The following is a 27,960-nucleotide window of genomic DNA, read 5'->3' on the forward strand; positions in this document are numbered from 1 at the left end:
CTTTACTAACCTTTCTCTTTTCTTGTTACAACAACCATAGATAATATGGTTACATCTCCTAGGCCCAAATAAGAAGACCCATTACTAAACCCAACTATATGACCGTAAAATCCGGTTCGTCCAATACCGTTGACAATTTCGAATAAAGTTTTAAATACGCAAACCGCGTTTTTTTTTTTGTTTTTTTTAGTCCCATTTCTTCTCGTAAGGGAATCGAGTAAAAAGAGAGAAGATAATAATAATTGTGAAAAGATAATAATTTGTTTGACAGGAAAAAAAAAATAAGAAAAAAAGAAAAGAAACAGAAAACTTATTTTTGCTTTACAACGAAGGCAAAAGGCTAATTCAGAGCTCCTTCTCCTCCACAATCTTCTTCTTCTCCACCAGAATCACCATCATCATCATCGTTTATTCATTCCATCGATTTAGCGTTCTTCTGATCATAGGTGAGATATCGTTTCCTTGAAAACGTAGTGCCGATCGTTCACGACTCAAATCAGATAAGCTGATATCGTTTTTTTTTTTTTTTTTAATTTTCTCTGCAGACGTTGAGCGAAATCATCAATTTCCATTTCTGATCGATCGGTGAGGATGCGATTGTTCTCTTAAATGTCTTGAGATTTCATCTATTTGTTCGAATTTTGATCGTAGGGGTTTTGATTATGTTAGGTCATCGTTGTTTTCGTTGATCGTGAATCAATGGCGGGGTTAGAGAAAAACGCGGAGCTGAAGAAGACGACGACGAGATCGAGTTTCTTCAGCAGGTCGATGACAACTCATCACGGGAGGCCAGTAGCTTCGTCCCTCAACCCTTCCCTGAATCGCACCACCTCCATCACCAAATACTACACCCCCGTGGAATCAGTCGGAAGCTCTCTCAAAGGCAAAGTCAAGGACCTTTGCAGATTATTCGAAGGCTCCAAATCAGTCAAACCGACCTCAACCGATCCTACTCCTCAGAAACAGCAGAAGCTAGGCAAATCGGTTTTATCCGAATCGCGGTTATCTCCGTTCCTGAGCTTAAGCAATTCCGTGACTCGCCTCCCCGGGACGGAGGACAGGATCGTGGTGTTTTTCACGAGCTTGAGAGGGATTAGACGGACGTATGAGGATTGTTACTCCGTTAGGATGATTTTTAGAGGGTTTAGGGTTTGGATCGATGAGCGTGATGTCTCGATGGACGCTGCTTACAGGAAGGAGCTCCAGATTGCGATGGGAGAGAAGAGTTGTGTGTCGTTGCCTCAGGTATTTATCATGGGGAAGTATGTTGGTGGTGCTGATGTGATTAAGAGCTTGTTTGAGATTGGTGAGCTCGCTAAGATTCTTAAGGCTTTCCCTGTTAGAGAGCCGGGGTTTGTGTGTCGTTGCTGTGGGGATGTTAGGTTTATTCCGTGTTTGAATTGTAGTGGGAGTAAGAAACTGTATGATGAGGATGAAGATAGGGTCAGGAGATGTCCGGATTGTAATGAGAATGGGTTGATACGGTGTCCTGATTGCTCTTCTTGAGGGGAAGAGAAGACAACCTGAAAAAAGAAAAGAAAATAGAGATGTATTTTATTTTGTGTTGTGATGTGATGTAATCCGTTGGTGTGTAGATCAAAGTGAATGATGATGATGCTGCAAGTATCTGAAAATCTCTTTTGGATCAGCAGCTTACATTTCACTTTCGGCTTTTAAGATTTGTTGTGATCATCGGTCTTGGGAGTGCTGATGATCGTTGATTTAGATAATGTGTGTTTGCTTGCTACTGAGGACTAATGTAATTTGTGTTTGTCGAAATGTCTGAAACGGGTAGTAAGCATTTCGGCTCTTGTGTGTCAATGTTGTGAAAAAAACAACTCTGTTCGTGTGCTATGTATTTGAGTGTAGATACTTAGTGTGTTTACTGGTATTGTGTTTGATTACGACCGTAGTTGTCTTCTATATGATCCATTAAGTTGTTCGCATGATAGTCTGTTCATGACAACTTGGTAAGAACTGAGAAGTGTTCTACAATCACACGCCTCGATCTTGTTTGCTCGTTTGCAAGAGATTTATGAACTCTTTCTTACAGTGTCGAGAGTTATTGACTTATTGCGCATACATTTCTAAAATGGCCCAACTATTATCTTTGAAACCGAAAGCAAGTTCTACTCTTGAAAAGCCTATATGTAATAGTGATGAGCCCATCCAATGTTTCGTTTTCCTTCTGCCATCCCTTGCAATTGAGCCGATGCTCACAGATCTGATGTTTTCATTTTAATTTTCCGCAATGCATTCGAGAATTTTTCAAAAGCAAAATTTCAAATAATTCAAAAGATGAATTAAAATTCAAAACCGTATAGATGTTGTGAAAATTGTATTTTTTTTTTCTTTTGTTAAAACTGACATTACCGTCTCACAGGAAACGATTATACGCAGATAAAAACTAATTTACTTATTTATCGTAAAAATGTCATTTTTGGAAAAGAGAAAAATTTGTTATAAACTTATAATGGTCGTTTTGCATTTGATCCTTTTTACTCAGCTAATCCAAATATCCAATATATAAATATCAGTTTTTCTTTCGGCACGAGGCAATCCTCTTTACGTTAGAATTAGCATATTTCCTATCTTTTATAGTTTAGTCAGAATTGACGGTTATAGATTGTTTTTCACGCAACGCTTTCCACTTTAGTCACAAGCTTACGTGAACAGTTGAGCTACTGTAGGTATCTTCTTTACTCACGCATCCCTCCTCCAGTTGAATGCACACCTTAATTTACTATCCACTAGATATATAACTTTATTAGTTTTTCGTTTTTTGAAAATCATACTATCTCTTCTATCCACAAAATTTCATTCATGGTATAGGTTGGGATATAATTTCCACGCAAAAGAAATTTGATCGGGGAACTATTCCAATTTCCAAGTTGACAATGTCAAGTAAGTTTTACGTCGAACACTACATCAACATATATATGTATATATATATATATATATATATATATATATATATATACGGCCGTCGAGCATAGGAAACCATGTCAAAGTCTCTGCTGGATAATTAAAAAATTAAAAATATTTTTTTAAAAATAGTGTAGACGATAGGGTATAGTGTAAGATATTGAGACTCTTTGGCCTAACGGAATATTATATCAATGAGAACCATGTGATCACTCGTGATTGCTTTACTTTAACTTGGCGAGAGCCGAGAGGAGAGATAAATAAAGGAGCGAAAGCTGTTCAACCAAGCAAACTCGCAAATGAGTAAATACCAGATCTATTCCTCTTCGGTTTCTCTTATACATATATACACTACATCTTCTTCCTTGCGATATGTAGTAGATAATAAACTAAAAAAAGAGTGAAATTCTTGGTAATGCAAGTTTGTAGCCAATTAGAATGCCCTTTTTTCAAAAAAAAAAAATGTTTGTAGCCAATTAATTCTCCAAAAAAAATTATGTAACCAACTCATGGTGACTGAATCGTTGAGAGAATCACTACTAGCTAGCTAGTTAATTAATCCACATAGCTAGATGGAAGATTGGTATAATATTCTCCATGCCAAAAATCAAAAATAACTGGACGCTTATTAGTTTACTATAACATGTAAATGTTTCTGCATGGTTAACAAAATTATAATTCATGCACTTTTTACGTAGAATAGAAGATTTCTCTGCTTTTAAGTTTTAACCCAAAATGGTTTGGAACCCAACCGTAATTTTCCCAGTTATTAATTACCACTCTTTTGGATATTTCCGCCACATACGTTGTCTATATCCAAAAACATTGGGATCTATTTTAATTAGATATACCAAAACATGTAGAAGGGACATGTTACCAACAGAGAAGTTTTCCTGTAAAAATTATATATATGTGTAAAGTTCTGAAATAAAGTACAATGCACATGAAACACTAAATACATGTATTTCTTTCATACACAACGACATGGATATAAATCCAACATTATCTGCGTATTTAAAAAAACTAGACAATGTATGAGGGGGGCTTGAGTGTGACAATCAACCATGTGAAATCTTGCTGTTTTATATATTATCTTAGTCTTTTTGCTTTATTTAATTGTTATTTTACTATATCTGGCGATAAGCTTATGCCAACTGACTTTCAAATTAAATTGAATATCCTGGATTTGTAGGTTGTTGGATCTAATGTACGTTATAAATAATAAAACAACAAGACACAAATTAATATTTTATTTTGTATATCCAGTGATTTAACAACTAGAAATACGCTTTTTCCATCCAGTTAGGAATAGATGCTTAACAGAAAAAAAAAACAATAAAATGTCTATTAAAAACTAATGGATGATTATTATGTTTTACAAGATGTTTAAACTTTGGAAAGATTCTACTCTTGTGTTGTCTCCTTCCGGACACACTAGTAGTATTATTTAAAAGAGGATCTCAAACTACATATGGAATACGGTGACTAATCAATTGTGGCTATATTATTAGCCTGGGAATATAAATTACTAGGATAAGATCTGCGCCTTGCGCAGAGTGAGTTTATTTGTATATATTATCGATAGTTTCTTTTATATATTTGATCATTTTATTTATATATATATAATTTTTTTGTTGTTATTATATAATTTCTTTCCGATGGATCATTTCAATTTTTATTAAAAATAATGAAACAAAACTATAATTAATACATCATGGGTTGATCGAATTGGACATTAAACAAATTATGACATAAAAACCTTATTTTTTCCATCAAACACATTCTTGAAAAAAGTGAACAGTATTGTTTTCACAGTTGAATTATTTTAACTTTTATCTTCCATATGATTTTGAAAGCTTTCAAATCAACCATCGAATTGATACATGTCATTCTAATGTTAGGAAAATTTACATTTTTGTAATTTAAAGTCGTTTTAAAAAATTCAAAATATAACATATAAGAAAAAAATCAAACATATAAGAAAGTTATAACATATAAGGTGTCCTCATTTTTGTATTTTAAAGTCGTTTAAAAAAATATATAACATATAAGGTTTCCTCATTTTTGTAATTTAAAGTCATTTTAAAAAATTTAAAATATAACATATAAGAAAAAATCTAAGATTTGATAACATTTTTGCATCATTCTTCATTTTTGTTTAATTTTATATTATTAAAAAAATAATCACATTAACCATATAATAAAAAAAATTGATTTTTTCTTATATGTTATATTTTGAATTTTTTTAAATGACTTTAAATTACAAAAATGGGGAAACCTTATATGTTATATATATTTTTTTAAATGACTTTAAAATAAAAAAATGAGGACACCTTATATGTTATATTTTTCTTATATGTTAGAATTTTCTTATATGTTATATTTTGCATTTTTTTAAAACGACTTTAAATTACAAAAATGTAAATTTTCCTTAAGTATAGGACTAAAAACATTAAAATGACATGTATCAATTCGATGGTTGATTTGAAAGCTTTCAAAACCATATGAAAGATAAAAATCAAAATAATTTAATTGTGGAAACAATACTGTTCACTTTTTTCAAGAATGTATTCGATGGAAAAAATAAGGTTTTTATCTCATAATTTGTTTACTGTCCACTAGAGAACATTATATTAACCTAAAATATAAGAAGTGTGTATTCTTTCCTTAAATAAAAGTTACTGAATTACCTAATATGATTTACATATATATGACAATTAATGATTATGAATAATAAATATTTGATAACAATTTTTGCATCCTTCTTCATTTTTGTTTAATTTTATATTATTAAAAAATAAACAATCACATTAACCATATAATAAAAAAAATAGATTTTTTCTTATATGTTATATTTTGATTTTTTTTAAAATGACTTTAAATTACAAAAATGAGGAAACCTTATATGTTATATTTTTTTTAAACGATTTTAAAATACAAAAATGAGGACACCTTATATGTTATATTTTTTTTATATGTTAGATTTTTTCTTATATGTTATATTTTGAATTTTTTAAAACGACTTTAAATTACAAAAATGTAAGTTTTCCTTAAGTATACGACTAAAAACATTAAAATGACATGTATCAGTTCGATGGTTGATTTGAAAGCTTTCAAAACCATATGTAAGATAAAAGTAAAAATACTTCAACTGTGAAAACAATACTGTTCACTTTTTCAAGAATGTGTTCGAGAGAAAAAATAAGGTTTTTATGTCATAAATTATTTAATGTCCACTATAGAACATTATATTAACCTAAAATATAAGAAGTGTGTATTCTTTCTCTAAATAAAAGCTACGAAATTACCTAATATGATTTACGTATATATGATAATTAATGATTATGAATAATAAAGATTTGATAACAATTTTTGCATTCTTCTTCATTTTGTTTAATTTTATATTATTAAAAAAATAAACAATCACATTAACCATATAATAAAATAATCATTAATTGTCATATATATGTAAATCATATTAGGTAATTCCGTAGCTTTTATTTAAGGAAAGAATACACACTTCCTATATTTTAGGCTAATATAATGTTCTCTAGTGTTATATAATTATGAAATAATGTGACACCATTAGATTAAACTATACTTTATATTAGATGCTGTAGAATTCTTTGAAATTGAATTTAGAAGACATTTAAAGTACCACATAAGATTTGTTTTTTTTTAATTAATACAAAATTAAAGTTCTAATTTTTCAAATGCTTCTCAATTAATATAAAGGTGATTTTTTGTTTGTAATGACGTAAAATGAGAAAATTGAAGATCTTTGCACGAAGAAAAAAAAATTAACTTGTCTTTGGCCTCCAGTCAATATTAAACGATTTCGCATTTTAAACCATTTATTAATACTCTAAATAAACTTACAATATTGACATTTGACCCCAATAAAAAGGCATAAATAGAGCTTTGAAAAATATTAATGGGGAAGAAATCAAATCTAATAAACTTACTCCTCCTACCTTACACGACCTTACTAATTAGACAAAGATTTGACTTCAATATTAAGAACCACAAAAAAAAAAAAAAATCTGAATCGAAAAATTCCAGATAATCTGCTAGAAAATGACGTGGACCAATGAGGTTTAAACGTGCACGGATCAGTATCATAATAAATAATATTCCCTGAAACGGAATATTTTTTTTTATCCGATCCCGAAATTAACTCGCTTTCGGACAATAGCATTGGAAAATAGGTTTCGTGTAATGAGAGGATGCTCCACGTGTCGTTAATAAAGATGGAGAAGTTAGAAAAGCGACCGGCTTCAGCCGGTAAAACCAATATCCGCGAACCACCATACCCGGTTGTGTGGTTAATATTTTTTATTTTTTTTCCGGAAAAAGAATAATAAAATGGGGGTTTAAGCCATTGTTTTCGGTTGTGGTATCTTTTGAGAGGGTTTTATGTCTTCTTTCTTCTTCGTTACTTCTATTCTAAAAGAGAGAGAGAGAGAGAACGAGAGGAGTAAAACGAAACAAAACAAAAACAGAGGATGATCGCGAAATCATCATCCTAAGATCTTCGAGAAATTCTGTGTAAATTTGTGTTTGTTAATTTCTCCATTGTAGAGGTAGCTATCCTTCTGAATCAGATCCGTGAAAGGGTTAGTGACTTCTCATGATCACAATTAATGATCACGATTCTTTTTTTTCCTTTTTTTTTTGATTAGTATCAACGTGTTTTTACGTGAATTGTGATGGTAAATTATTTGAATCTGACGTAAAAAAATTCGAATTTTTGAATAAAATGTTTTCGTGTCTGGTCTGAAAGTTGGCATTTTTCAGCGAGATCTGATCAGTTTTTTTTTTCTTTTGTTTGTTTGTTTCTACGTAAATTGTTTTTAAAAAGTTCATATATTTGAGTTTTATGTTTCGTTGTTAATTCTGATCTGTATACTCTGTCGTTTCATCAGACCTTCAACATTCATTAAACTCTACCTGAATCTGTAGAGTTATTAGTTTCACAATTGCTTAAAAATTATACTCTTTATTTTGGTGGAGATTTAGAAGATTTATGCTGAATCTTTGCAGATTGTCTGAGAGATGGTGGTCAAGAGGAGGTTAAACTGTGGCTTTGATTTCTCGAGTGTTCCCAAGGCTCCTCGTTCAACCAGGGTAATGAATATTCGTGTGCTTCATTTCGATTAGTTTAATGTTTTTCTTTTTTTATTAATTTGTGTCTGATGACTTGTGGTTGATATTTTTATAGATGAAGGTCTCAAGTAAGAGAGATGACGTTGACAGTCAGCTCACTGCCTTTGATTTGCTCGCTTCTCTTGCTGGAAAGCTACTGGAAGAAAGCGAAAGCTCCTCAACCTCTACCTATGGTGACAGTCAAGAGGATCATCATCTGGTTGTAAATATCAAACAAGAAAATGTCTATAATAATAAGCCTTGTAAATCTGAGCTTTCCCATCAAGGAAACCTTTCCTCAAAGTCGCCTAGTGAGAACACTAGCGAGACGTGTTTGCAAGTTTCCTCTTTGGAAAATGATTGCGTTTTGGATAAGGCACCTGTTTCTGATTGTGGTAAGATAGCTCTTGGTCTGAAGCAGCCCCTTGTAGGTTGTGGAAACAAGAACGAAGATTGTGCTGTCCATGTTGAACAAGGAGAAGCGACCAATGGCTTGATGATCCCTGATACTATCAGCTTAAAGGATCCAAGCCACGAATCAGTCCACCTGGATGGTGTCCTTAATGGTTCTTTGGGAGGATATATGAATCAATCTAAGTTAGTTTGCAGAGATGATGATGACGAAAACTATTGTAAATTCTTTAAATTTAGTGACAAATGTAATAAGTCATATAGGCCTATGACTCGTGTTGGACATCGAAGAATCAAGAAGTCAAAATACGGTAGAGCATTCCCCAGATCGAAATGCTTTGAAGACACTAGAACAGGTTAGTATAAGATCTTACCGTGTTTCTCTTTTACACATCCTTTTTTAGCTCTTTCTCTCTTCTTACTCTGCTTTGGTGTGTATCTGTCTAGATGGTTGTTTAAAGGCTCTATACCGCAAGAGAAAACTATGTTATGGCTACAACCAATGGAAGCATGAGACAGTTCATAGGAAGAGAAGATTGTCTGACAAAGGGTTAGTAGTTACTTCTGATGGAGGACTCAGTAGCGAAAGTGTTACCAATTCACCTCAGAAGGGAGAGTCAGGTACCTATCACTCTATATGATCCAGATGCTTCGTTATCTGCCTGGATTGGTGCTCATGTTTATTTTCATTGTATTCAGTAAAGTTAAGCATCAAGTCCTTTAGGATTCCAGAGCTTTTTATTGAAGTTCCGGAAACAGCAACAGTAGGCTCACTCAAGGTGTGTGTGATTAAATTGTCATGAAGTGTTATAATTTCATAGCACTAGTTGTGACACTTGACACCTTTTGGTTACAGAGGACGGTGATGGAGGCTGTCACTGCTTTACTCGGTGATGGGATACATATTGGGGTGTTAGTCCAAGGGAAGAAGGTTAGAGATGACAACAACACTCTCTCACAGACTGGTCTCTCGTGTAGAGAGAATCTAGACAACCTTGGCTTTACCTTGGAGCCTGGTTCCTCTAAAAATCCTGTCAATATTATGCCAACTGATTCAACAAATTTGTCAGAAAGGTAGTAACATCTTTTTTTTTCTTTTCTTTTTTTGAGAGTATTCCTAAGTAAAATCATTTGATCTTGCCAGGTCCGCAGCTTCTCTAGAGTTAGATTCTAGAATCCCTCTCTGTCTCCAAGATGCTGATCACGTGATTAATTATGGAACATGTGTGGAGTATAGCCAGGAGTTAGTTCCATATCAGAGTGACATAACAGCTGATGAACAACAACCACTTTCATCAGATTCAAGAGCTATAGTTCCAGTTCCACCATTGGAACCTGAGGCTCTTGCAGTTGTCCCACTTAGCGAGAAACCTAAGCGTACAGAGCTTTCACAGCGCAGAACCAGGAGACCATTCTCTGTTACCGAGGTAGAAGCTCTAGTGCATGCAGTTGAGGAGCTTGGGACCGGAAGGTAAGCAGACTAGTTCAGTTACTATTAACTTGGTTGTGTATCAACTAATGATCGACACTCTTTTATCCCACAGATGGCGTGATGTGAAACTGCGTTCTTTTGATGATGCAAGTCATCGAACCTACGTGGACTTGAAGGTATACAACACTTTGAATCTTAGCCCCTACAAATTGTAGCTTACTGAACTTTGTGTTTTTTTTTTTGCAGGATAAATGGAAAACTCTTGTTCACACGGCGAGTATATCACCGCAGCAGCGAAGAGGACAACCAGTGCCTCAAGAACTGCTAGATAGAGTCTTGGCAGCACATAGGTATTGGTCACAGCACCAAGTGAAACAGAACGGGAAACTTCAAGCGGCTGCAATGATGGTGGTTGAATGAATCAGGTTTGTCAATGTAAAGATGGGAGAAAGGTAATTACAATAACTTTCACTGGAAGACTAAGGAATCATTGTGGGGGCAACTGTACAAAAGGCAAAACAACAGAAGCATAGTTTGATTCTTTTTATCCAACTTGAGTTTTTAAGCTGCCAGAAACAAGTACTTTTGGTTACTTGTAAGTTACTTCTGTTCATTTCATTTTCTAATTGATTTGATTCTGTAATATAGTATTGGTGGTAGGTCCCTTGAATACATTCTTTTATTTATTTGTAATATTGACATGTAATTTTAGACAAAATCTTGCTGTTCATTATTCAGTCCATGGCAGTGTAATTGTTAACGTCATCTACCTTCTTATTTTCTTAGATAATGATTTCATCAAATCTCAAATCATTTGACATATCTTTTTATCCTGAAATATTAATCAATTATATATACATTATATCTGGTTATTATATATGGATTCTTGTTTCTCTCCCTGCAACTACAGATTCAAAAACAGTATAAGCTCATCAAACCAAGCTCCTCTGTTCTGACCTCAGTGTACTTCTAGAAAGTGAGGATGCTCAAGGTACCAAGGGAACAAACGAACAACGGTAAGAACAGAGTCCAATTTATATACAAGTGAAATAAATGATGCATCCTTGCTTACAAATGTACATTGTTCCTTTTAGTTTTAGATTTTGCCCGGATAGTGCAAGCCCATCTTTAACAAGACATCTTGCTTGAGGCCAAAAGCTAAAATATCATTATCTAGAGAAGTCTTGAATTGCCAGAAATTTCATTCATAAAAAAGCATCTCACCCAATGGTAACTCTGTTTACAAAGGATCAGAAAAAAAGAATAAATAAAATAGAATGCAGATTTTGCGGATTACATTGCAGCTTCTCTATATATATGTCTCTCTCATACCCAAATGAATAACAAATTTAAAGGTTGATTGAAATGACTGTTATCGGATCTGTGTCCTCCCTAATGACCATAGGCCTGTGTCCCTCACCGGTGTCTGCAAACATAAAAACTAGTCATCAATCAACTGACCAGAAACAACCAGCTAGAAGATCTGATTTAAAGGAATCTCGAAGAAGGAATACAAACCTGCATTTTCACTGAAGGGAAGACATTCCAAAACCGCAGGGTCTCATCTCCTGCTCCGGTCACTATAGTCTGTCCATCAGGTGATGTAGCCAAGTAAAGTACTCTCATACTGTGCCCTGTAAGCGTTGCAACCTAAACAACACACAATCATCGGTTGACGCATCAGTTTAGAAGATAGAAAATCAAGTAATGGGATTTCAAGTTAGAAAAAATCTATGTACCTTTGCCATGGATGGATACTTCCAGAGCATGATTTGGTTTTGAGAGTATCCATGAGTGCTCACTATCTCATTGACATTCTTGCTCCACGCCAGATTGCAGACCTGGCTTCCAGTGTCGATGCTGTTTAACTGATGCCCATTTGTTGTGTTCCAGAATCTAATGCACCTGTCTGCCGTTCCACCTCCTGAAGCAAGGAGGCTGCTCTGATGAGGAGACCATGTAATCGCCTTGACTGCTGCTGTATGCTCAGTCAGCTTCAGAATAGGTTGTTGTGAATGATTGTTCCACACTAACAACTGTTACAAAAGAACAAGCACCAACCAGTGTTATGATAAGCCTAGGACTGATCTGTGAATAGCTTAGGTTTCAAGATGACCTGATTATCGTTGCCTCCAGACGCAAGCTCTCTATCATCATGAGACCACTTCAGCCCGCAGACTTCAGATTTGTGTCCCACGAGCTTGCTGACGTAGTCGCTCTGGACTCGGATATCATGTTGGAGGATGTTTCTGTCTCTGCTCCCTGATGATAAGATCCTCGAGTTCCATGCCAAGACACCAGTTCTCGTTTGATGACCTCCCATTGTTCTGACTCTCTTGCACTGTGTTCCATCCCAAACCTGCCAACACAAAATAAATCTTTTATTTTAACTTCAATGCATCCAATCAAAACTTCCCACAACCAAGTAAAAAAAAAAAAAAACACACCTGAACTTGACCATGACTTGTACCAACAGATATATATGAACCCTCACGTGTCCACTGAAGCGAACACACGCTATCATTAGGTCCCAAGTCACATAACTTCGTCACCTGACCCATCATAACCACCACACAGTTCAATGCCTCCACCACACAAAATAACATTTATGCATAAAAAAAGTAGTAGTCAAGGTTGAAAACTCACTTTGCTATTGGAAGCACTCCAGAGATAGACACAAGTACCAAGCCCAACCGCAAGAACATTCTGTGAGCTCCAGTCTACAACGTTCAAGTAGAAGTCATCTTGTAATGAAGGTGCATCCAACACCTGAGACAATCAAAACAAACAATCAATATTTCATTTACAAACAAACCTTTGGCAAAAAAAAAAAATTCATTTACAAATCCCAAGAATATATAAGCAAGGAGGACTTAAAAATCTGAAGATAAAAAAAAGATTATGAATATTTTGGAAGACTTTTATAAGAAAATTTCCACAATTTAGGGTCCATCAAATCAAAACTATGTATAAGAAAAATAATAATTTCATTTACAAACTCCAAGAATATATAAGCAGGGAGAACTTAAAATCTGAAGATAATAATAAAAAAATTATGAATATTTTGAAAGACATTTATAAGAAAAATTTCCACAATTTTCAGGTCCATCAAATCAAAACTATGTATATTGGTTCTTTGAAATTCTGGGGCCAATACGAATGTTTTATTCAGCTCGGCTACGAATCAGTCTATCTATTTATCTATCTATCGATCTCTAACCATATCACATCAAATGCTAAAGATTGTTATACCTTGTGAGGAGTTTTAGGAACCTTGCGAGGCGGCTTAGGAGGAGGAGACGAGTCACTGGAGAGACCATTATCGTTTCCTAGAATCGAAGGAGAGAACGGAGAACACGGACTCGAATTGGAACGATCCGTCTTGAACCTCAACATGTTACTAGTACACGGACTCATGGGAGAAGAAGCAGATCCTTGACCACCACCACCACCTGCAGGAGACAATGAATTAGAAACGAAATCAGATCCGAAAAGCTCAGATTTCAAGAGTCTCGAGTACGCTTCGTTCCCTCCCTCTTTCACCGGCGTCGCCGGCTCCTTGTCCTGCAGATCGAAGGCGTGGAGACGCGATGAGGATCTGCAGGGGATGAATCTGTCGCTGCAGGTGGATTTTGAGGGAGAGGATAAGGTCGAGATCCCGCGGAACGAGCTCGAGAACGTCTCGAGACGTAAAGAGGTCTGGTTCATCCCCGCGGGGAGGTTCAAACCGGTTTTGGTTTTCTGTGGGGATTCCATTTTCTCTGATCACAGTTTGATTGTTGTGATCGATTGATAGATATAAGAAAGAAAACTAACAACCGAAGGAGAAGATTGCAGAAGAAGCTTAATAATCTTTTAAATTAGTTTTCTTCTTTTTTTTGCAAAAGAGAGATGTTCTTCTCCAACGGTCAAATTCTAGTGGTGGTAGTAGAGATCAGTTATATAATGTTGTTGAAGCGTCGTCGTCTGGGTCCCTTTTTTTTTATTTTCTTTTTAATTCATACCTAAATATAGTGTCCCTCATTAAATTATTACAGTGATTTATGGAACCGTGTGTCTTGTCTCATATGGATAACTACTGATTTGGTGTTCGCTCTAACGGTCAAATTCTTATACAATGTATTAAAGATTTTGATTTTACGATAGTTAGAGATGTCAACAAAGCCGTCTTAGCTCAGTGGTAGAGCGCGTGACTTTTAATCCCGTGGCCGTGGGTTCGATCCCCACAGACGGCGAGACGATGACATAATGGTTATTTTCTTTTTGATTATGGGGTGTGGAGGCAAATGACATTGAGCTTGTGATGACCCAAGCATGAGTGTAAAGCTCTCAAGACCGTTGATGGAGTGGAGATATAGTCTCTGCCATCATGGAGCTTACCACCTGAATCCGAAAACCTTTTTCTTTACTAAGATCGGCGTTTTTTCTTTGTCTCTTTTCATTTAAGCGACTTTGTATGTTGTATGACTTTGTATCGTTCTACACCATTAGTTTGGACGCATTGACTTTTAATGAATGGTTATTATTAGTTTACATCACAAGTACCAACCATTGTAACAATTCAAGTTTCTCTAGCTCGCAAGCTTGTGGATACAACAACTGGGAAAATATATAAAGATGAACTCTGAAAAAACACTAGATGTCACGGTCTCTGCGGCACTCAGGAGGAGGCTTACGAAACCTGACACAGTCAGTACAATAGTTATAGATAGTGTATCTCTTACGAACCCATTTGAGACGCTTGTACTGTTTAGCATCCAAGTCTTGAAACTCCTTCTTATCCCACCAACGTTTCTGTAACGGCCCGATCCCCCGGCGTCCGACCGGGGTTATCGAAGGGGCGTTATGGACATGTGTCTACTCATTTAGACAACCCTACGTGTCCCGTTACTGGTCCCGAGAGACGAGCGCATAACCTTCTTTGAAATACCGTCACACCCACATCCATATACTTCTACTTACAGTCCTGTGCACAGGGAAAAAATGGAAATGGAGGGGTGAACAACAAGTTACTCAGTGAAGTGGTTCTAGACCAGCCTGCCCGCATGACACTCTATACTACTCTATGCGGGAACTAGGGCTGACTAGCCACTACAATCAGTTAATGCATTTTATCATTTCCTAACGTCATCTATGATTTTCCACATTCACTTCCATTCATTTCTAACAACCTAGTGATCAATCAATACAATGATCTCACTCATTGCCACACACGTCAAACCCTAGACTTAACCGACTCATCTTACCAGTCCGACTCGATCCTATGACACCTTTAACTCCCTGTTACCCAACCATGAGCTAAAAACCCTACAATGCACATCCTTTTCATCTTTTCGTCCTTTTCAACAGTGGGTAGCCCCAACTAGGCTTCTACCCCATATTCTTGTGGATTGGCCACATCTCCTATGGGTGCTTCCATATTCTTGTGGATTGGCCACATCTCCTATGGATACCTAGCGTGGACTACTACCCCACATACTTTCCTTAGACCCTCTATATGCTTTCCCACCCATGCTTAACCTTAACATCATTCTCTCATACTTTTTCTTATCCTTTCACTTCCTTATCATTTTCACTTATCCCTTCCCATTCTCATTTACCTTCCTTATTCATTCATACTTGTACTTGGACTCAATTCACTAGACGCCACCCGTTATCGGTGCCACACACAATACACATCGCATTCAAGTTCTCCTTCAATAACTTTTATAATCATTACTCATCTATCGTTCTAGCATTTATTTCTCTCTAGCATCCTAACTTCAATCACAACAACACATGGGACAACACATCCAGACATACAAGAATCAACTACCAATCAATCATCACCACAACCATTCAATTCAGTTCATCGAGTCCCATTTATCAGTATGAGGGTTCTTATGCATCATGATCCATTCATCTATCATCCTAGCAATACCATGTCCTATCAACCTAACTCCCAATCAGGGTCTAATCAAACCTAACTCCAACATAAAGGAGTATACAGAATCATGAAAGAAGGTTGGGTTCGAGACACTCCACCTTAGTCTAGATCTGGATCTGGATCTGGAAACAAGAATTTAAGAAGATGGAGATCTGGTCACCACCACCACTTCACGGCGCCGGCGAGAGGGAGAGAGAGAGAGCGTGCGACGGCGAGGAGAGAGAGAGGGTGAGAGAGGCGGCGCAGGAGAGAAGGAGAGAGAGCTCGACGGCTAGGGTTTTCGGCCTCCGGGAATTCTCTGCAGAGCTTCGCTTCAGATTTGTGCTGAGGCAAAAAAGGAGGCTGCATCTCTTTTTATAGGAAAGGGGAAGGGAAGCCTTAGGTTTTTGCCAAATGTTCCGTAGAGAAGCCCATATTCTTTAGGAAATTTTATGGGCCAGGAACCGGGCCGTTACAGTTTCCCTTGCGTCTCACAGAACTTAGCATTCACCGAAGCCTCACATCCATCGATATGGAAGCCTCTGTAGGAGGCGACGAAAGGAGCCTTTGCCCAGTTAGTCTTCTCTAACCCTCCCCTTGTGGCCCAGTCATCTGCGTTCCACAGACTCGAATATATCTTCATCGGCTGGTTGAATGGATCGGAAACTTCACCCCAATGTCTTTGCTATTCTTGAACACTCTTATGGGAACATCATCCACAAAGAACCTGTTGTTACAACTATACACTTAGCTTTGATTTTTTTTTTTTTTGAATAAATGTTAAATTTATTCAGATCAAAATTTTCTTTTACAAATAATGCGACATTGTGTGAAAGTGTTCCTATAATGATTCCTATACACTTAGCTTTGAAATCTTTATAGAGTAGAGACTAGTGTTGACTTACACAATCTGATGCATATTCCAGAGAACTGAATAGGAATGATAGTTCTTGGAAGGGTCAAACCAGAGGTTGATCCTCTGCTCTCTGTTTCCTTTGCCTCCTGTAAACACATTTGTTTGTAAAATGTAAGGCTGGCCGGTTCTGTTCCCTAGGAACTCAAAATCTATCTCATCATGTTCTGAGTTCTGTGATGACAACTGCAAGAAACATCAAGCATTTTTTCAGTTGACAACTTAAAGATGTTCCAGATGATTTAGTTAATGACTTTTACTTACATAGAAGGCGGTCACAGTTCCGGCGGAGTCCCCAGGAACCATCTTTATGTGCATACTGAAGTGGCCAAACAAGTATGAACCTTTTGACTGAAAGCCAGTGCCTGTTGCGCATTGAACAAGAACAATCAGAAGGAGGGAGTTAGATACATTCTTTTTTTTAATGAATGTTAAATTATATTCAAAACAAAAAAAAAAAATGCTTTGCACCTAGTGCTACATCTGTGTGAGTTAGATACATTCGTGTCAGAGAAACATATAAAATAAGGCAAATAAACTCACCAGTGTGCTTGTCAAGGACGAGATGCACTTCAGAACCACCATTGAGATACTTAATGTGATCAAAAGCCCAAGTGGGAAAATAGTTCCTGCCAAAAGGAACATCAATGGACTTTTTAGGAGGTGCACCAAAAGTAACCGTGGCCATAAGCAGAAAGGTGAGGCAAAAAGTAAGTGGAAGACGACCCATTTTGATCACTCTCATTGCACCAAACAAACATTGTGCGGACGTTTCTATTTATAGCCATATCAGCTAGGTAGCTAGCTAGGCTTAGCATAATATATGGTTTATTAATTATTATTAATCAGAGCACTTTGGGGTTACTTTCAATGTTTGCAACAGCCTTGTTAGTAACTTAGGGAGTGTTCCAGATGCACATGGACTGACTAGTCTTATGCTGACATGATAAAATTGATAATAAGGTCCTCATCCCCATGTTCTCGCTAATTAATGCATCTTTGGATCCTTTAACCTTTAGATCTATGGGCTGAACATAATAAACAAACACTATTTGACTCCAATTTGCTGATAATCTTTTCCATTTAGACTCCAAACTGACCTAAAAATTAGAAACATTTCACAGAATGAATCAGAAGAGAGATAGTAGGAGAAATATTTGGGGGGAGAAATAAACAAAAATAAAAGGTTCAAATTCCAAAAAAGGGATACAGAGACATAATCACATGACTAGAGAAGAATCATGTGCAGTTAACCATATATTTCACTACTATTTACTCTTTTTTTTGGAATGAATATAAAATTTATTCAATCAAATACTTTGTACATCAAGTGCTTCTAAGGCTAAAGTTTTTTTAGAAAATAAAAAATAAAACAAGACTTAAGCAGATTTGGGCTCTGTTATCATATATCATGTAGTTCACTCCTCTATAATCTTCACTGTGTGACCTTACATGGTGAGTTATATTGGTGAATGGGCCTTAACAGGATTTAAAAGCTGAAAATATGCGTGCAATTCGTATATATACAAGCCCGTAAAAAATTTAATGGACCATGAAACGATACATAAACGGTCGTTATGGTGTAGTCAAAGTGCTTAGATGATGATGTGGTGTGGTGCTCAGGGTGTATCTTGAATATTCTCTAGAGAGATCTGCTTCTGCAACCACATCTGTTGGTGAAACCTTGAAATGAAAAGATCAGCCACTTTGTCGATCTCGTCTTCCAACTTAAACTCTTCTCCCTTGTCCTCTTTAGAGTGTTTCACCATGTCTATCACCGAACCCTCTGCCTCAAAAAGCGAGTGTCTCGGGTCTGGATACTTTCCCTCCCCCTTCTCTTCCTCTTCTTCTTCTGAATATTGTACATATTGTGGAGAGGCAGCAGGAGTGCTAGACATGGCGTTGTGGCTATAAACCACCACCAAGTTTTGATCTTGTTCCTGATCCTTACCACCACCATCTAGCTTTCTTGATGTTGGTTTGGCCTTAAGCTTGTGAGACCACGAGCTCACCATCATGTTTCTGTCGTGGAGCAGCGAGAATATTACAAGACGAGTCTTAAACGCTCTTGTCTTCCTCTTCAACATGTTTACTATATCCTTCACGAATTCTGCTACCTTCTTCATTATTGTATGTTTGCTTGCCTTTCCTTTTGAATCCTATGTATATGTTTTTTTTTTATATCTGTGTGGTGTTAAAAAATGTGTATGGAGAATGGCAAATGGAAGAGACGGAGGTAGGGTTACATTTATACAATCACAATCAAGGTGATGGCTAAGGAAATCTATAAAGCTAGGATGACACGTGTCAGTTCCTGGCTGGTTTAAATTATCACAATTCATAATCATCTTTTTTTTTGGACAATTCACAATTCATAATCATCTTGGGACCACTCCTTTCACACTACTCACCCCATCTTTTTGTTCACAATCTTATCCTTTTAAATGAAGTTTTTGTAATGGATGATGATGAAGACGTACGTTTGAAGTTGATGAACAAGGTTTGGTTCAACGTTAAGGAAACAATGTGAAGCTGTAAGCAATATTCTCCCATATTGTTTGCTACTTCTGTTCTCATGCATAACTAGTCAACCATTGCCGCAAACTCTCGTGTGACAAAAGTAAAAGAAAGAAGAACCTCATAAATTAAGATACGTTCCCGTTGATTGAGGCTAAATCACTTTACTTTTTTTCTCTCTTTATTTAGCTTTTGTTGCCTTTTACTATTATCATATTCGCGCTCCTCCTTTTTCTGTTGTGTAATGTCTGGAGAAAGATCTTCAGACAAGTCTCGATATATTTTGAATTTTTGACCAAACACCAATAACTTGCGTGAATGTAATGTACTCATCATCATCTGTCTCGGTGTTTCTAGAGTAGATATATATTATTGACAAAGAAAGTAGTAGATTATGTGACTTACGGAAACGATATCTTAAGACATGTACGTAACTTTCAGCAATAAAAAGAGTGGAAAATTACACATAAATATTCGCACCACCACCATAACGTAGCTTTTTCGGCCGTTTTAAGCTCTCATTTGATTGTTTAACCTTTTTCTTTTTTTCTCCATGACTTAACCACTAAGGAGGTTTCACCACTTCCCTTCCCACACGTACTTCAGATTTCAAATTATCGAAGCGTGCAGATGCATTACATGATACATCTGGGCCTAAGTTTGAGCCTATTATAGCAAATGACTCGAGGGCCAAGTTTTCTTGATTAACTAGTCGGCCTCCCTAATTAGTATGCCTAGGGGTGTTCAATCCGGATATCGGTTCGGTTTCGGTTCGGTTTTTTCGGTTTTTCGGTATTAGTAAAATATAACTACCATTCTAAATCCATATTTACTTCGGTTCGGTTCGGTTTATATACCGTCGGTTTTCGGTTTATTCGGTTTTATACCAAAAAACATAATTCTTTATTTTGGGATCATATTATATGAATTTTAGAGTCTTGTTGTCAACACATTCATTTATTAAAAAATATTATAAGTTTAAATAAAAGAAAAAAAAATAAAAAATGTTTCTATCATCTAATAAAATAATCAAATCTATAATTAAAATCAAATCTCAAAATTTTGATGATAAAAATAAAAAACAAAAAATAAAACAGAAACACGAAGCACAAAAAATAAGTTATTATATTCTTTCATATTTAGCGTTTATCAAAGTCATGTTTCTTCTATTAAACACGAAACTCTATTCGTCTATAGATAATAAAAAAATTGTGAAGAATTTCCACTAATTGTTATCATCAAATTTATAATCTTTATTTCAATTTAGTCAATGCTAAATTAAAGCAAAAAGATCAAAAGAAGACTAAGAAAATAAGAAGCATGTTTGCAATGAATTGTTATTTAATTATAGTTCAAGTGTTTTACAAATCAGGACTATTTTATTACTGTAAAAAATATGGTAATAGTTATTAGCAAAAAAATTAACTTATGATTTTCATACGTTGTTATAAAATATATACATATTTACATGTTTCTATTTTTTGATCGGTTTTATTCGGTTTATTCGGTTTTATCGGTTATATACCGAACCATATCCAAATCCTACGGTTTTTTAAAATCATATCCATTCGGTTTGTATGGTATATACCAAATCCAAACCATATTATCTATTTCGGTTCGGTTCGGTTCGGTACGGTTCGGTTTTGCCATATTGAACAACCCTAAGTATGCCAGACATGGAACATTTCGGATTACATTAGCTTATACACACCAAAAAACCACAAATGTAGTATGTCAAACCTATAAATCTAGTATGACATACTCTGTTTATATTATTTACATGAAACATTTCGGATTACATTAGCTAATATACACCAAAAAACCACAAATGTAGTATGTCATGTCAAGCCATAGCCCATCAGGCATTTTGGGGCCGTTGAATTCTAAGGCCCATATCTATTATGCAGGTAAATTTGTGAAGGATATAAGGAGAGATTTTGGTTCCAATTGGTTAAGACCATGATTAACCCGGGGTTCTTAAAGTGGAGTTCTTATCGAAAGTTAAGAAACTGTTTCTTAACTTTTAACTAAAAAAGCTAAGAACCGGTTCTTAAAGTCCTTATTTAAGAACCGGTTCTTATCTTTTTTAGTTAAAAGTTAAAAAACAGTTTCTTAACTTCCGCTAAGAACCTCATCCTAAAAGCCTCGGGTTAATCATGCTCTAAGATACAAAAGGGATAAGGGCATAATCAACGGAAGTCCTTAGTGGATTTTTTAGGTGATGGATCCCACTTTTCTTGTAAAAACCGATTCCAAAAGTCATGAATTAAGAAACGATTGTGAAGGGTTTTTTGCACTGTTCGCGGGCCCCACCGACACGTGGCGGCCCGCGATTGGTTCGTTTTTTATTTTTATTTTTTTCGGACAAAAAAAAATAAAATAAAAAAATTTGCCTAAGAATACCGTGAATGGTTTTTAGCGATAATGATGGTCTAAACTCCTTACTGAAAGACAAACAGTCACTTTGATCATAGAAAGAGATCAAGGACGGCTAAACATAATGAAATACAAAAATAAAGATACAAATGTGAAAATAAATTAAATATGGATGAGAAGATGTTTAATTATATGAACCAAAGTGGTTGAAACCATGAGTCAAAGAGTCAGAAACCGAAGGCATTCTACTGAACATTGGGCTGTGGACGTACTCACCCTCGAAATAGTTAGCGGAGGAGAAATCTCCCACGCTCCATTGTTGTTGGCTGTAACAAGAACTAGACAAGTCGCTCGGCAGAGGAGGCAGCTCGCAGCTGCTGTTAGAATAACAAGAAGGGGAGCCACCAAACATGTAACTACTACTGTCCACTTGATCAGACTGAGGCTGCAGCATTGGCGAGTCAGTAGATGAATATTGGTTAAACATCAGCATGTAATCGACAGGATCATTTGGACAAGTAGGAGAAGCAGCAGGAGGTGGAGGAGGAGGATCGTCAGGAGAAACAATGGAGGTGACGGAGGAGGAATGAGGCATGTCTGAGTAGACAAAGTTGGTTCGGGCACGAGTACCACGCATGGACCGAGAAGCTCTGTCGTAAGCCAAGGCAGCTTCCTCGGCCGTATCAAAAGTTCCAAGCCAGTGACGTTCCTTTGTAGTTGGGTCTCTTATCTCAGCTGCGTATCTTCCCCAAGGCCTCCTTCTCACCCCAAGAAACCTTGTACCAACCTCTTCTTGCTTCTTCTTGGTCTTGGATGTGTTCATCGTTCTGTATCCGGTTTATATTCTTGATATCCGGTTTAGATTATTTATTCTAGTTGAAGGAGAAGAAAAATGAGGGAAGGAATGTGTGTTGGTATCCCTTTGACAACCCTTTTATATAAGAGCATGCATGCACCTTTCCTTTTCTCATTTTTATATTCTATAAATATATTTTTATCTTTATTCCAATATGAACATCATTTAAAAAATAGCACTGCCGTTGAGTTAATTGTGGCCTATGAGGCTATGATATAACAATTATCAGTCAATCAAAATATATAATTATCAAATGATTTGCCACTTGGTAACATGTTTTATTCATTTCTCAAGGATTGTATACTAGTGATTTCATAAATGGTTCTGCTCAAATCTGATGCTTAGATCGGACTGACTTTGATCATAGCTGCTAGTATATTAACTTAATTATTTAAAATACAAAGGAGTTTGGTTTTGTTACAAATGAGAGTGAACAAATAATAAGAAAAATCATTAAAAATAAATGCATGTACCAAAGAGTTAACATTATAATTAGATACATTTCTGTGTACTCATCACTCGTCAACAATAATAAGCTGAAAATAAAAGATGGTGAATGACAAGGGAGCCACGATTAGCATGTTACTTTAGCTACCAACTTTACTTGTCTAATAATATGATCTCGCAGTTGATAGATAAACAAAAATTATAGATAAATAACGTAGTCGGTAGTAGTAAACTATTAAATTCGGAGAATATCCAAATACTATTGCATGTGATGGTCCAAGTTAAATGATGATGGAATATGCATGAACTGCGATTGTAATCATACACTCTCTAGAGAAAAAGAGAAGCAAACCCTAATTATTTCATGAAACGTAAACAGTTTTCCTCTTATCAATCATACAACACAAAAAAACAATGAGTTTGGTGTTTCAAAAATAATAAAACAATTGGGAAAGAAAGGGCGCAATGATGGCCGCATGATTGAAGGTAGTCGACTTAATCATGGGATCATGAAGTCATTACTTAAGCATCTATTATATGCGTATAAATCTTGTAAAACTAATTAATCACCCAGTGTCGGTTTTGATTTTTGACCTACACAAATTAAAAGAGAAAGTCTTTGAGAAAGATCACATATTTGATACGAGAGTATCTAAGGATGCAAGTGGTAGCCTTTCTAAGACGATCTTATTCTGTGTCAGAAAAAGAAGACCAAAGACCATTTATGCATGGCTACACGACCAACGTTAGGGACGGTGATGGTGGATCGCATATTTCTTATTCTCTTTTGTAATATACTCCCATTAGTCTACATGTACAATAATCTAAAGTGGGTGTCATATAAACTATAGAATAATTAAAAACAACAAGGGGTGATGCATGTGCTCTCAATTTTATAGGCCACACCCTTTTTCATCTCCCTATTCTTTTAGTCCCCAAGGCATCTATCAATTTTTTTTAACATTTACTTTTCTAATAGTCTCTTCCTAAATTCGATTTCTTAATATATATTCTGACCAAATTAATCCATTCAAATTCGTTTGCTCTGTATTACTTTATTTTAAAACATTATTTATAACCATGCATTATTAAGAACAAATGAATTTGGGTTGCATTGCATGTGAGCAATCTTTCATGCTTTTGAGTTTCATAGTTAATCTTAATTTCATTGGAGAAAACAAGTCCTATCATTTTATGTTCCCCCTTTTGACCAACTCTCATTTGTTTCGTTTAGTTCTATATCTAATTCAAAGCCTTGATGCATTGAATCTTGTTTACATTTTACGATTCCACTCTATATCTCCTTTTGATTTTATTCCCCTATCCTATATTCTAGTTTTCTGTACAAAATTAATACTGACTTCTCATGGTTTACAGTGAAATATAAATTCATTTACAATTGTTTAAACTTACATATAAGTACTTTTATACAAAAAAGCTCTCAGGCCCGACTATCGAGACTCCCTTGCAGCAGCCGCCTCTCGACGCCGGTGAGGCCTCTGGCTGCCAGCGTCGGGCCCTCCGCTCTGGCTCTCTTCGTCTTCCATGTCTCTGTTTTATTTTCACCGTCTACACCAGTTCTCCGACCTGGTGCTCTGTTAATGTCAAGATCTCTGCTCACGCCAACATTTCTCTTTGGAGAAAGCTATTTGGTACTAGTCGAAGCTTTTGTTTGTCTCACTACAGATCTGGTTCCACCGGATCTGACATTTTCTGGGGGGTTCCCCAACCCATCGAGTCTCTCGCCGGTTACAGTCGCCATACTTCATCAATCTCGGTTTGCGACCACGCTTACCTTCTTCTCGACGAATTCTCACCCCTTGTTGGGGTCGACGCCGTTCATTCACTGAGAGTTGCACCTCACCAGCCAGATCTGCCATCATCTCAGCCACAAGACCTCTCCGTTCTCTCGTCGAAGCTCTGTCCTCATCGGGTTAAGGAAACCTTCAGCTATCTTTCTTCGTCGCGTCTCATCCTGCCAGCTGTTGGTCGGAGGCCTGAGCCAACGATCCCCCACTCACCAAGCCTATCCTGGTCGCTCACCGGTCGCCGCACTTCATCCGCCAGGCTTTCATCTTCCCGACGAGGTTACGTTTCAAATTTGCTCGGGATGGGCTTACATTTACTGAAATTGGGCTTGGGTAGTCCAATAGTTTTTAATTATCAGTGGCCCAGACCTTTGCTTTCACAGCCCACAATGTTGTGGGGGTATTTAGTCTCCTTGATTAATTGCCTAAAGGTTATCTACGAGTTTACCGGAGTCGGTACCGAAGCAGGTTTACATATAACGATGCATCTCTCTTGTACGAAGAGCTTACTATCCTCCCCATTACCGGTTGGTCTACCGGGATCGTCTTCATCACCACTAGCATCCTTCTCTTTAGAGAAGCGAACCACTATATCCACTACCTCCTTGTTAAGGAGTGTTATCCCTTCCAAACGTTAAATGGAAGTGTCCACCCATATTTATAGCCGTTTTGCTATCTTGTGTAGCGGTCCGTTTGGGGCCTGAAGATGCATCGGATTTCGTTTCGACGATTCTCCGAGGTGCGGATTGGGTGTTAACGTCACATGTGACTATCTTTCAGCTATTCGACTTTGTCGTTAAAGCTTTATCGACGTATTCGAGCTTCGTCTTGAATTCGCTGTCATCTTCTCTTGAAGTACTATCTTGTCGATCTGCTTGTGTTATTGTAGTTTTATCTTTTGAATCAAAGAGGATGGTCTTTCCCTCTTTTTGTTGTAATCGAAAGAGTTGAGTTTGAATGAAATTAAGTTGTGTTAAAAAAAAAAAAAATTCATTTACAATGTCGAAGTATCTATCATGTAACTATTGATGATCAAGTGTCTATGGGTTTGGACCTCTAATGGTGTTTTAGTAGGCAAGTAAGAAAGACGAGAACGCATGTGCGCCCAACGTGGAAAGACACTCTCTTGGACGGTTAACATCATTAATCCTTTTCCTAATCATTACCTATCCTGTCTTATTCACATCTAATTACTCTTTTAATCAAGCGACCATGTGATGAGCGCACTATGTAGATTCACAATTCTCAGCGACATTAAGAAGTTTTAAAACAAAGGAAATGTGTTTTTGGCTTATCTAAAACCTGAAAGTCAATCAATCCCTTGATACAACTAGTTGTATGATCTGATATAGTTGAAACTTGAATGTGTGTGAATTAAGGAGTTAAATGAATTTATTAATTACTTGGCTAAAACAAAGTGTAACCAGTAATAGTTACATTCCAACAATTACAATGACACTCACGAGTAAGCTCAACATCTTCTTCTCTTCCTACCAACAAACTCTTTCTGCTTCAATAATTCCACTTCATCTCCTAGTATCGCTGCCATCACCTGCATCCTATTCTGAGCCTCAGCCATCTCTCCAGCCACTTCCCGGCAACTCGCTCCAAGCTCCAATGCCTCGGCCTCACAACGAGCCATCTCCTTCTCCGTCTCAAGCAACAGTTTCCTCAAATTACCAGTTTTCTCGTGAAGTAGCCTTAGTCGACTGTATGAACTCATAAACTCACTCAACACCTGCACATGTTTCGCTGAAACACTCTCCAGCTGAAGCTTCTCTGAGTTGTACTGCTCCATTAGGTCATCCAAATCGGGGAATGACCACTCAGCTTCTTCAACAGGTTGCTCATAGCATATCATCTCACGTTTCGCAACGGAACCGTTAGAGACCGTATCTCTTCCCAAACCACTCGTTGCTTCTTCATCCACACTCAACTTGGAAAGAGGCTGATCACCATGTAGTTGCTCAATCACAACGGGTTCAGACATAAGGATACCTAATAAACAACATGAGAGTAGAAAGTACATCCCAGGGCAACAATACATCAAAAAGAATCAAACTTTGAACATAACTGAATCAATCACCTTGGTTCACAGCAGCAGAAGCAGAATGTACATCAGAAACAGAAGAGTTATCCTCTGTATTCTCCGGTACACCAGCAGCAGCAGCAAGGAAGCTGCTTTCCACATCACTCAAAACAAGATCAGCTTCCTCCCAGAAACCAATCTCATCAGCTGCATCACACCTCACCTCAACATCATCCACCCATTTGAAGAATCCACAAGCCCCAAAACCCTAAAAACACTAACTTTCTTAAAACCATACACTCAGTGAAACCTTTTAAAATTGATCAAATCAAAAACCTTTTTGACGCCACATTGCAAGTAAGCTCGTCCAGAATCAGCTACGACTCTCCGGCAAGGTCCAGAACCGCAGGGGCAATCGGGGATGGTGAAAGCAGGGCGGAATCTGATATCTTCGTCGGTTGCTTTGTCACACCACTTGAAGAAGGTGCACTTCTGAGCCTGAGAGACATTCAAATCGTTAGCAAGAGAATTCAATTCGCGTTTGATTCGATGGAATCGTGAAAGAAGTACGAACGGCAGGGCATTTGTAGAATCTTCTTCCGGGATTCTCTTTAGTGTTCGAGAGCTTGGTTTCGCAGAGACCTCCGCCGCAAGGGCAGTGGATCGACGGTGGAGGAGGATCGTCATCGGCGTTGGATTTGAGAGGGCAATCGCTGATCCAGTGGCCGGTTTGACGGCATCGGAAGCAGTTGCCGGTTTGCATCCCGTCGTCGTCACGCTCTCGGAGACATCCAACCTCCGTCTCATTCTCAATGATGTTGTTATGGGCCTTAAGCTTATGGTAATTGGTTTTTGAAGCCCAATGATTTGCTCGTTAATGTGGGCCATTACATGTTTAAGCGGGCCATATTAGATTAAAAAATTTAAACCCATCAAATTAAAGCTAAGCAGATTTTATTTTCTTCTAAATTATAAAATATCAAAATTCGAAATAAATAAGAATTCAGATGTTACAACTTGTGGTTACAAATTCCTTAACCTAACTATCTAATCAACGTTGATTACCTAACTTTGTTAGATCTAAATCTAAGATGAGATTACACTAGCCAGAAGAGGCTACTAACACTCTATTCATCCGATGATGGTTAAGTACACATAGACAAGCGCCGAAGTTCAAAGTCAGCTAACTAAGTGGA

At 36.8% G+C, this 27,960-nt stretch overlaps 7 protein-coding genes and 1 non-coding gene across 8 annotated transcripts; 3 read left to right on the forward strand and 5 right to left on the reverse strand.

Moving 5' to 3' along the window:
- Positions 1–173: 173 nt before the first annotated feature.
- On the forward strand, positions 174–1,891 carry BNAC03G06050D (uncharacterized protein At5g39865). Its single transcript, XM_013871933.3, has 3 exons — positions 174–446; positions 546–585; positions 670–1,891. The coding sequence occupies exon 3, from the start codon at positions 700–702 to the stop codon at positions 1,504–1,506; it is 807 nt and encodes a 268-aa protein (XP_013727387.1). The 5' UTR covers positions 174–446; positions 546–585; positions 670–699; the 3' UTR covers positions 1,507–1,891.
- Positions 1,892–7,303: 5,412 nt separating this feature from the next.
- On the forward strand, positions 7,304–10,678 carry LOC111204284 (telomere repeat-binding protein 4). The gene is made up of 9 exons (XM_022698629.2): positions 7,304–7,541; positions 7,969–8,052; positions 8,147–8,837; positions 8,929–9,102; positions 9,181–9,260; positions 9,338–9,555; positions 9,626–9,952; positions 10,026–10,089; positions 10,160–10,678. The coding sequence occupies exons 2-9, from the start codon at positions 7,981–7,983 to the stop codon at positions 10,331–10,333; spliced, it is 1,800 nt and encodes a 599-aa protein (XP_022554350.1). The 5' UTR covers positions 7,304–7,541; positions 7,969–7,980; the 3' UTR covers positions 10,334–10,678.
- A 424-nt stretch (positions 10,679–11,102) lies between these two features.
- Positions 11,103–13,825, reverse strand: LOC106431141 (protein FIZZY-RELATED 3). The gene is made up of 7 exons (XM_013871959.3): positions 13,166–13,825; positions 12,560–12,682; positions 12,361–12,465; positions 12,030–12,272; positions 11,653–11,949; positions 11,432–11,563; positions 11,103–11,339 (listed from the first exon to the last, which is right to left on the reverse strand). The coding sequence occupies exons 1-7, from the start codon at positions 13,667–13,669 to the stop codon at positions 11,286–11,288; spliced, it is 1,458 nt and encodes a 485-aa protein (XP_013727413.1). The 5' UTR covers positions 13,670–13,825; the 3' UTR covers positions 11,103–11,285.
- A 226-nt stretch (positions 13,826–14,051) lies between these two features.
- LOC106443103 (probable xyloglucan endotransglucosylase/hydrolase protein 5) lies at positions 14,052–17,509 on the reverse strand. Its single transcript, XM_022697949.2, is given in 6 exon segments — positions 14,052–14,708; positions 16,301–16,476; positions 16,479–16,545; positions 16,724–16,917; positions 16,996–17,096; positions 17,275–17,509. Coding segments are annotated over 6 exon segments (900 nt in total). The 5' UTR covers positions 17,477–17,509; the 3' UTR covers positions 14,052–14,548.
- On the forward strand, positions 14,077–14,148 carry TRNAK-UUU. Its single transcript has one exon. It is a non-coding gene; the product is annotated as a tRNA-Lys (tRNA).
- A 590-nt stretch (positions 17,510–18,099) lies between the features above and the next one.
- On the reverse strand, positions 18,100–19,716 carry LOC106431152. Its single transcript, XM_048751950.1, has one exon. The coding sequence runs from the start codon at positions 18,855–18,857 to the stop codon at positions 18,351–18,353; it is 507 nt and encodes a 168-aa protein (XP_048607907.1). The 5' UTR covers positions 18,858–19,716; the 3' UTR covers positions 18,100–18,350.
- Positions 19,717–21,648: 1,932 nt separating this feature from the next.
- Positions 21,649–23,503, reverse strand: LOC106443104 (ethylene-responsive transcription factor LEP-like). Its single transcript, XM_013884704.3, has one exon. It carries the CDS (start codon positions 22,445–22,447, stop codon positions 21,809–21,811), a length of 639 nt encoding a protein of 212 aa, XP_013740158.1. The 5' UTR covers positions 22,448–23,503; the 3' UTR covers positions 21,649–21,808.
- A 2,606-nt stretch (positions 23,504–26,109) lies between these two features.
- Positions 26,110–27,598, reverse strand: LOC106431170. The gene is made up of 4 exons (XM_013871983.3): positions 27,339–27,598; positions 27,101–27,262; positions 26,822–27,032; positions 26,110–26,733 (listed from the first exon to the last, which is right to left on the reverse strand). Exons 1-4 carry the CDS (start codon positions 27,525–27,527, stop codon positions 26,207–26,209), a joined length of 1,089 nt encoding a protein of 362 aa, XP_013727437.1. The 5' UTR covers positions 27,528–27,598; the 3' UTR covers positions 26,110–26,206.
- Between the last annotated feature and the right edge of the window lie 362 nt (positions 27,599–27,960).

The sequence above is a fragment of the Brassica napus genome, chromosome C3, assembly GCF_020379485.1.
Source record: "Brassica napus cultivar Da-Ae chromosome C3, Da-Ae, whole genome shotgun sequence".
Classification (NCBI taxonomy): Eukaryota; Viridiplantae; Streptophyta; class Magnoliopsida; order Brassicales; family Brassicaceae; genus Brassica; species Brassica napus.

Bases quoted from the DNA above. Each gene is read 5' to 3' on its own strand.
- LOC111204284 (XM_022698629.2), top strand. From the start codon at position 7,981: ATGGTGGTCAAGAGGAGGTTAAACTGTGGCTTTGATTTCTCGAGTGTT. The intron at 8,838-8,928 runs GTTAGTATAAGA...GTATCTGTCTAG, and splicing joins CTTTGAAGACACTAGAACAG to ATGGTTGTTTAAAGGCTCTA. The intron at 9,261-9,337 runs GTGTGTGTGATT...TTTTGGTTACAG, and splicing joins CAACAGTAGGCTCACTCAAG to AGGACGGTGATGGAGGCTGT.
- BNAC03G06050D (XM_013871933.3), top strand. From the start codon at position 700: ATGGCGGGGTTAGAGAAAAACGCGGAGCTGAAGAAGACGACGACGAGA.
- LOC106431170 (XM_013871983.3), bottom strand. From the start codon at position 27,527: ATGCAAACCGGCAACTGCTTCCGATGCCGTCAAACCGGCCACTGGATC. The intron at 27,263-27,338 runs GTTCGTACTTCT...AATGTCTCTCAG, and splicing joins GATTCTACAAATGCCCTGCC to GCTCAGAAGTGCACCTTCTT. The intron at 27,033-27,100 runs GTTTTTGATTTG...TAGTGTTTTTAG, and splicing joins TGCAATGTGGCGTCAAAAAG to GGTTTTGGGGCTTGTGGATT.
- LOC106443104 (XM_013884704.3), bottom strand. From the start codon at position 22,447: ATGAACACATCCAAGACCAAGAAGAAGCAAGAAGAGGTTGGTACAAGG.
- LOC106431141 (XM_013871959.3), bottom strand. From the start codon at position 13,669: ATGGAATCCCCACAGAAAACCAAAACCGGTTTGAACCTCCCCGCGGGG. The intron at 12,683-13,165 runs GTATAACAATCT...TGATTGTCTCAG, and splicing joins TTCCTAAAACTCCTCACAAG to GTGTTGGATGCACCTTCATT. The intron at 12,466-12,559 runs GTGAGTTTTCAA...ATGATGGGTCAG, and splicing joins GGAGTGCTTCCAATAGCAAA to GTGACGAAGTTATGTGACTT.
- LOC106431152 (XM_048751950.1), bottom strand. From the start codon at position 18,857: ATGAAGAAGGTAGCAGAATTCGTGAAGGATATAGTAAACATGTTGAAG.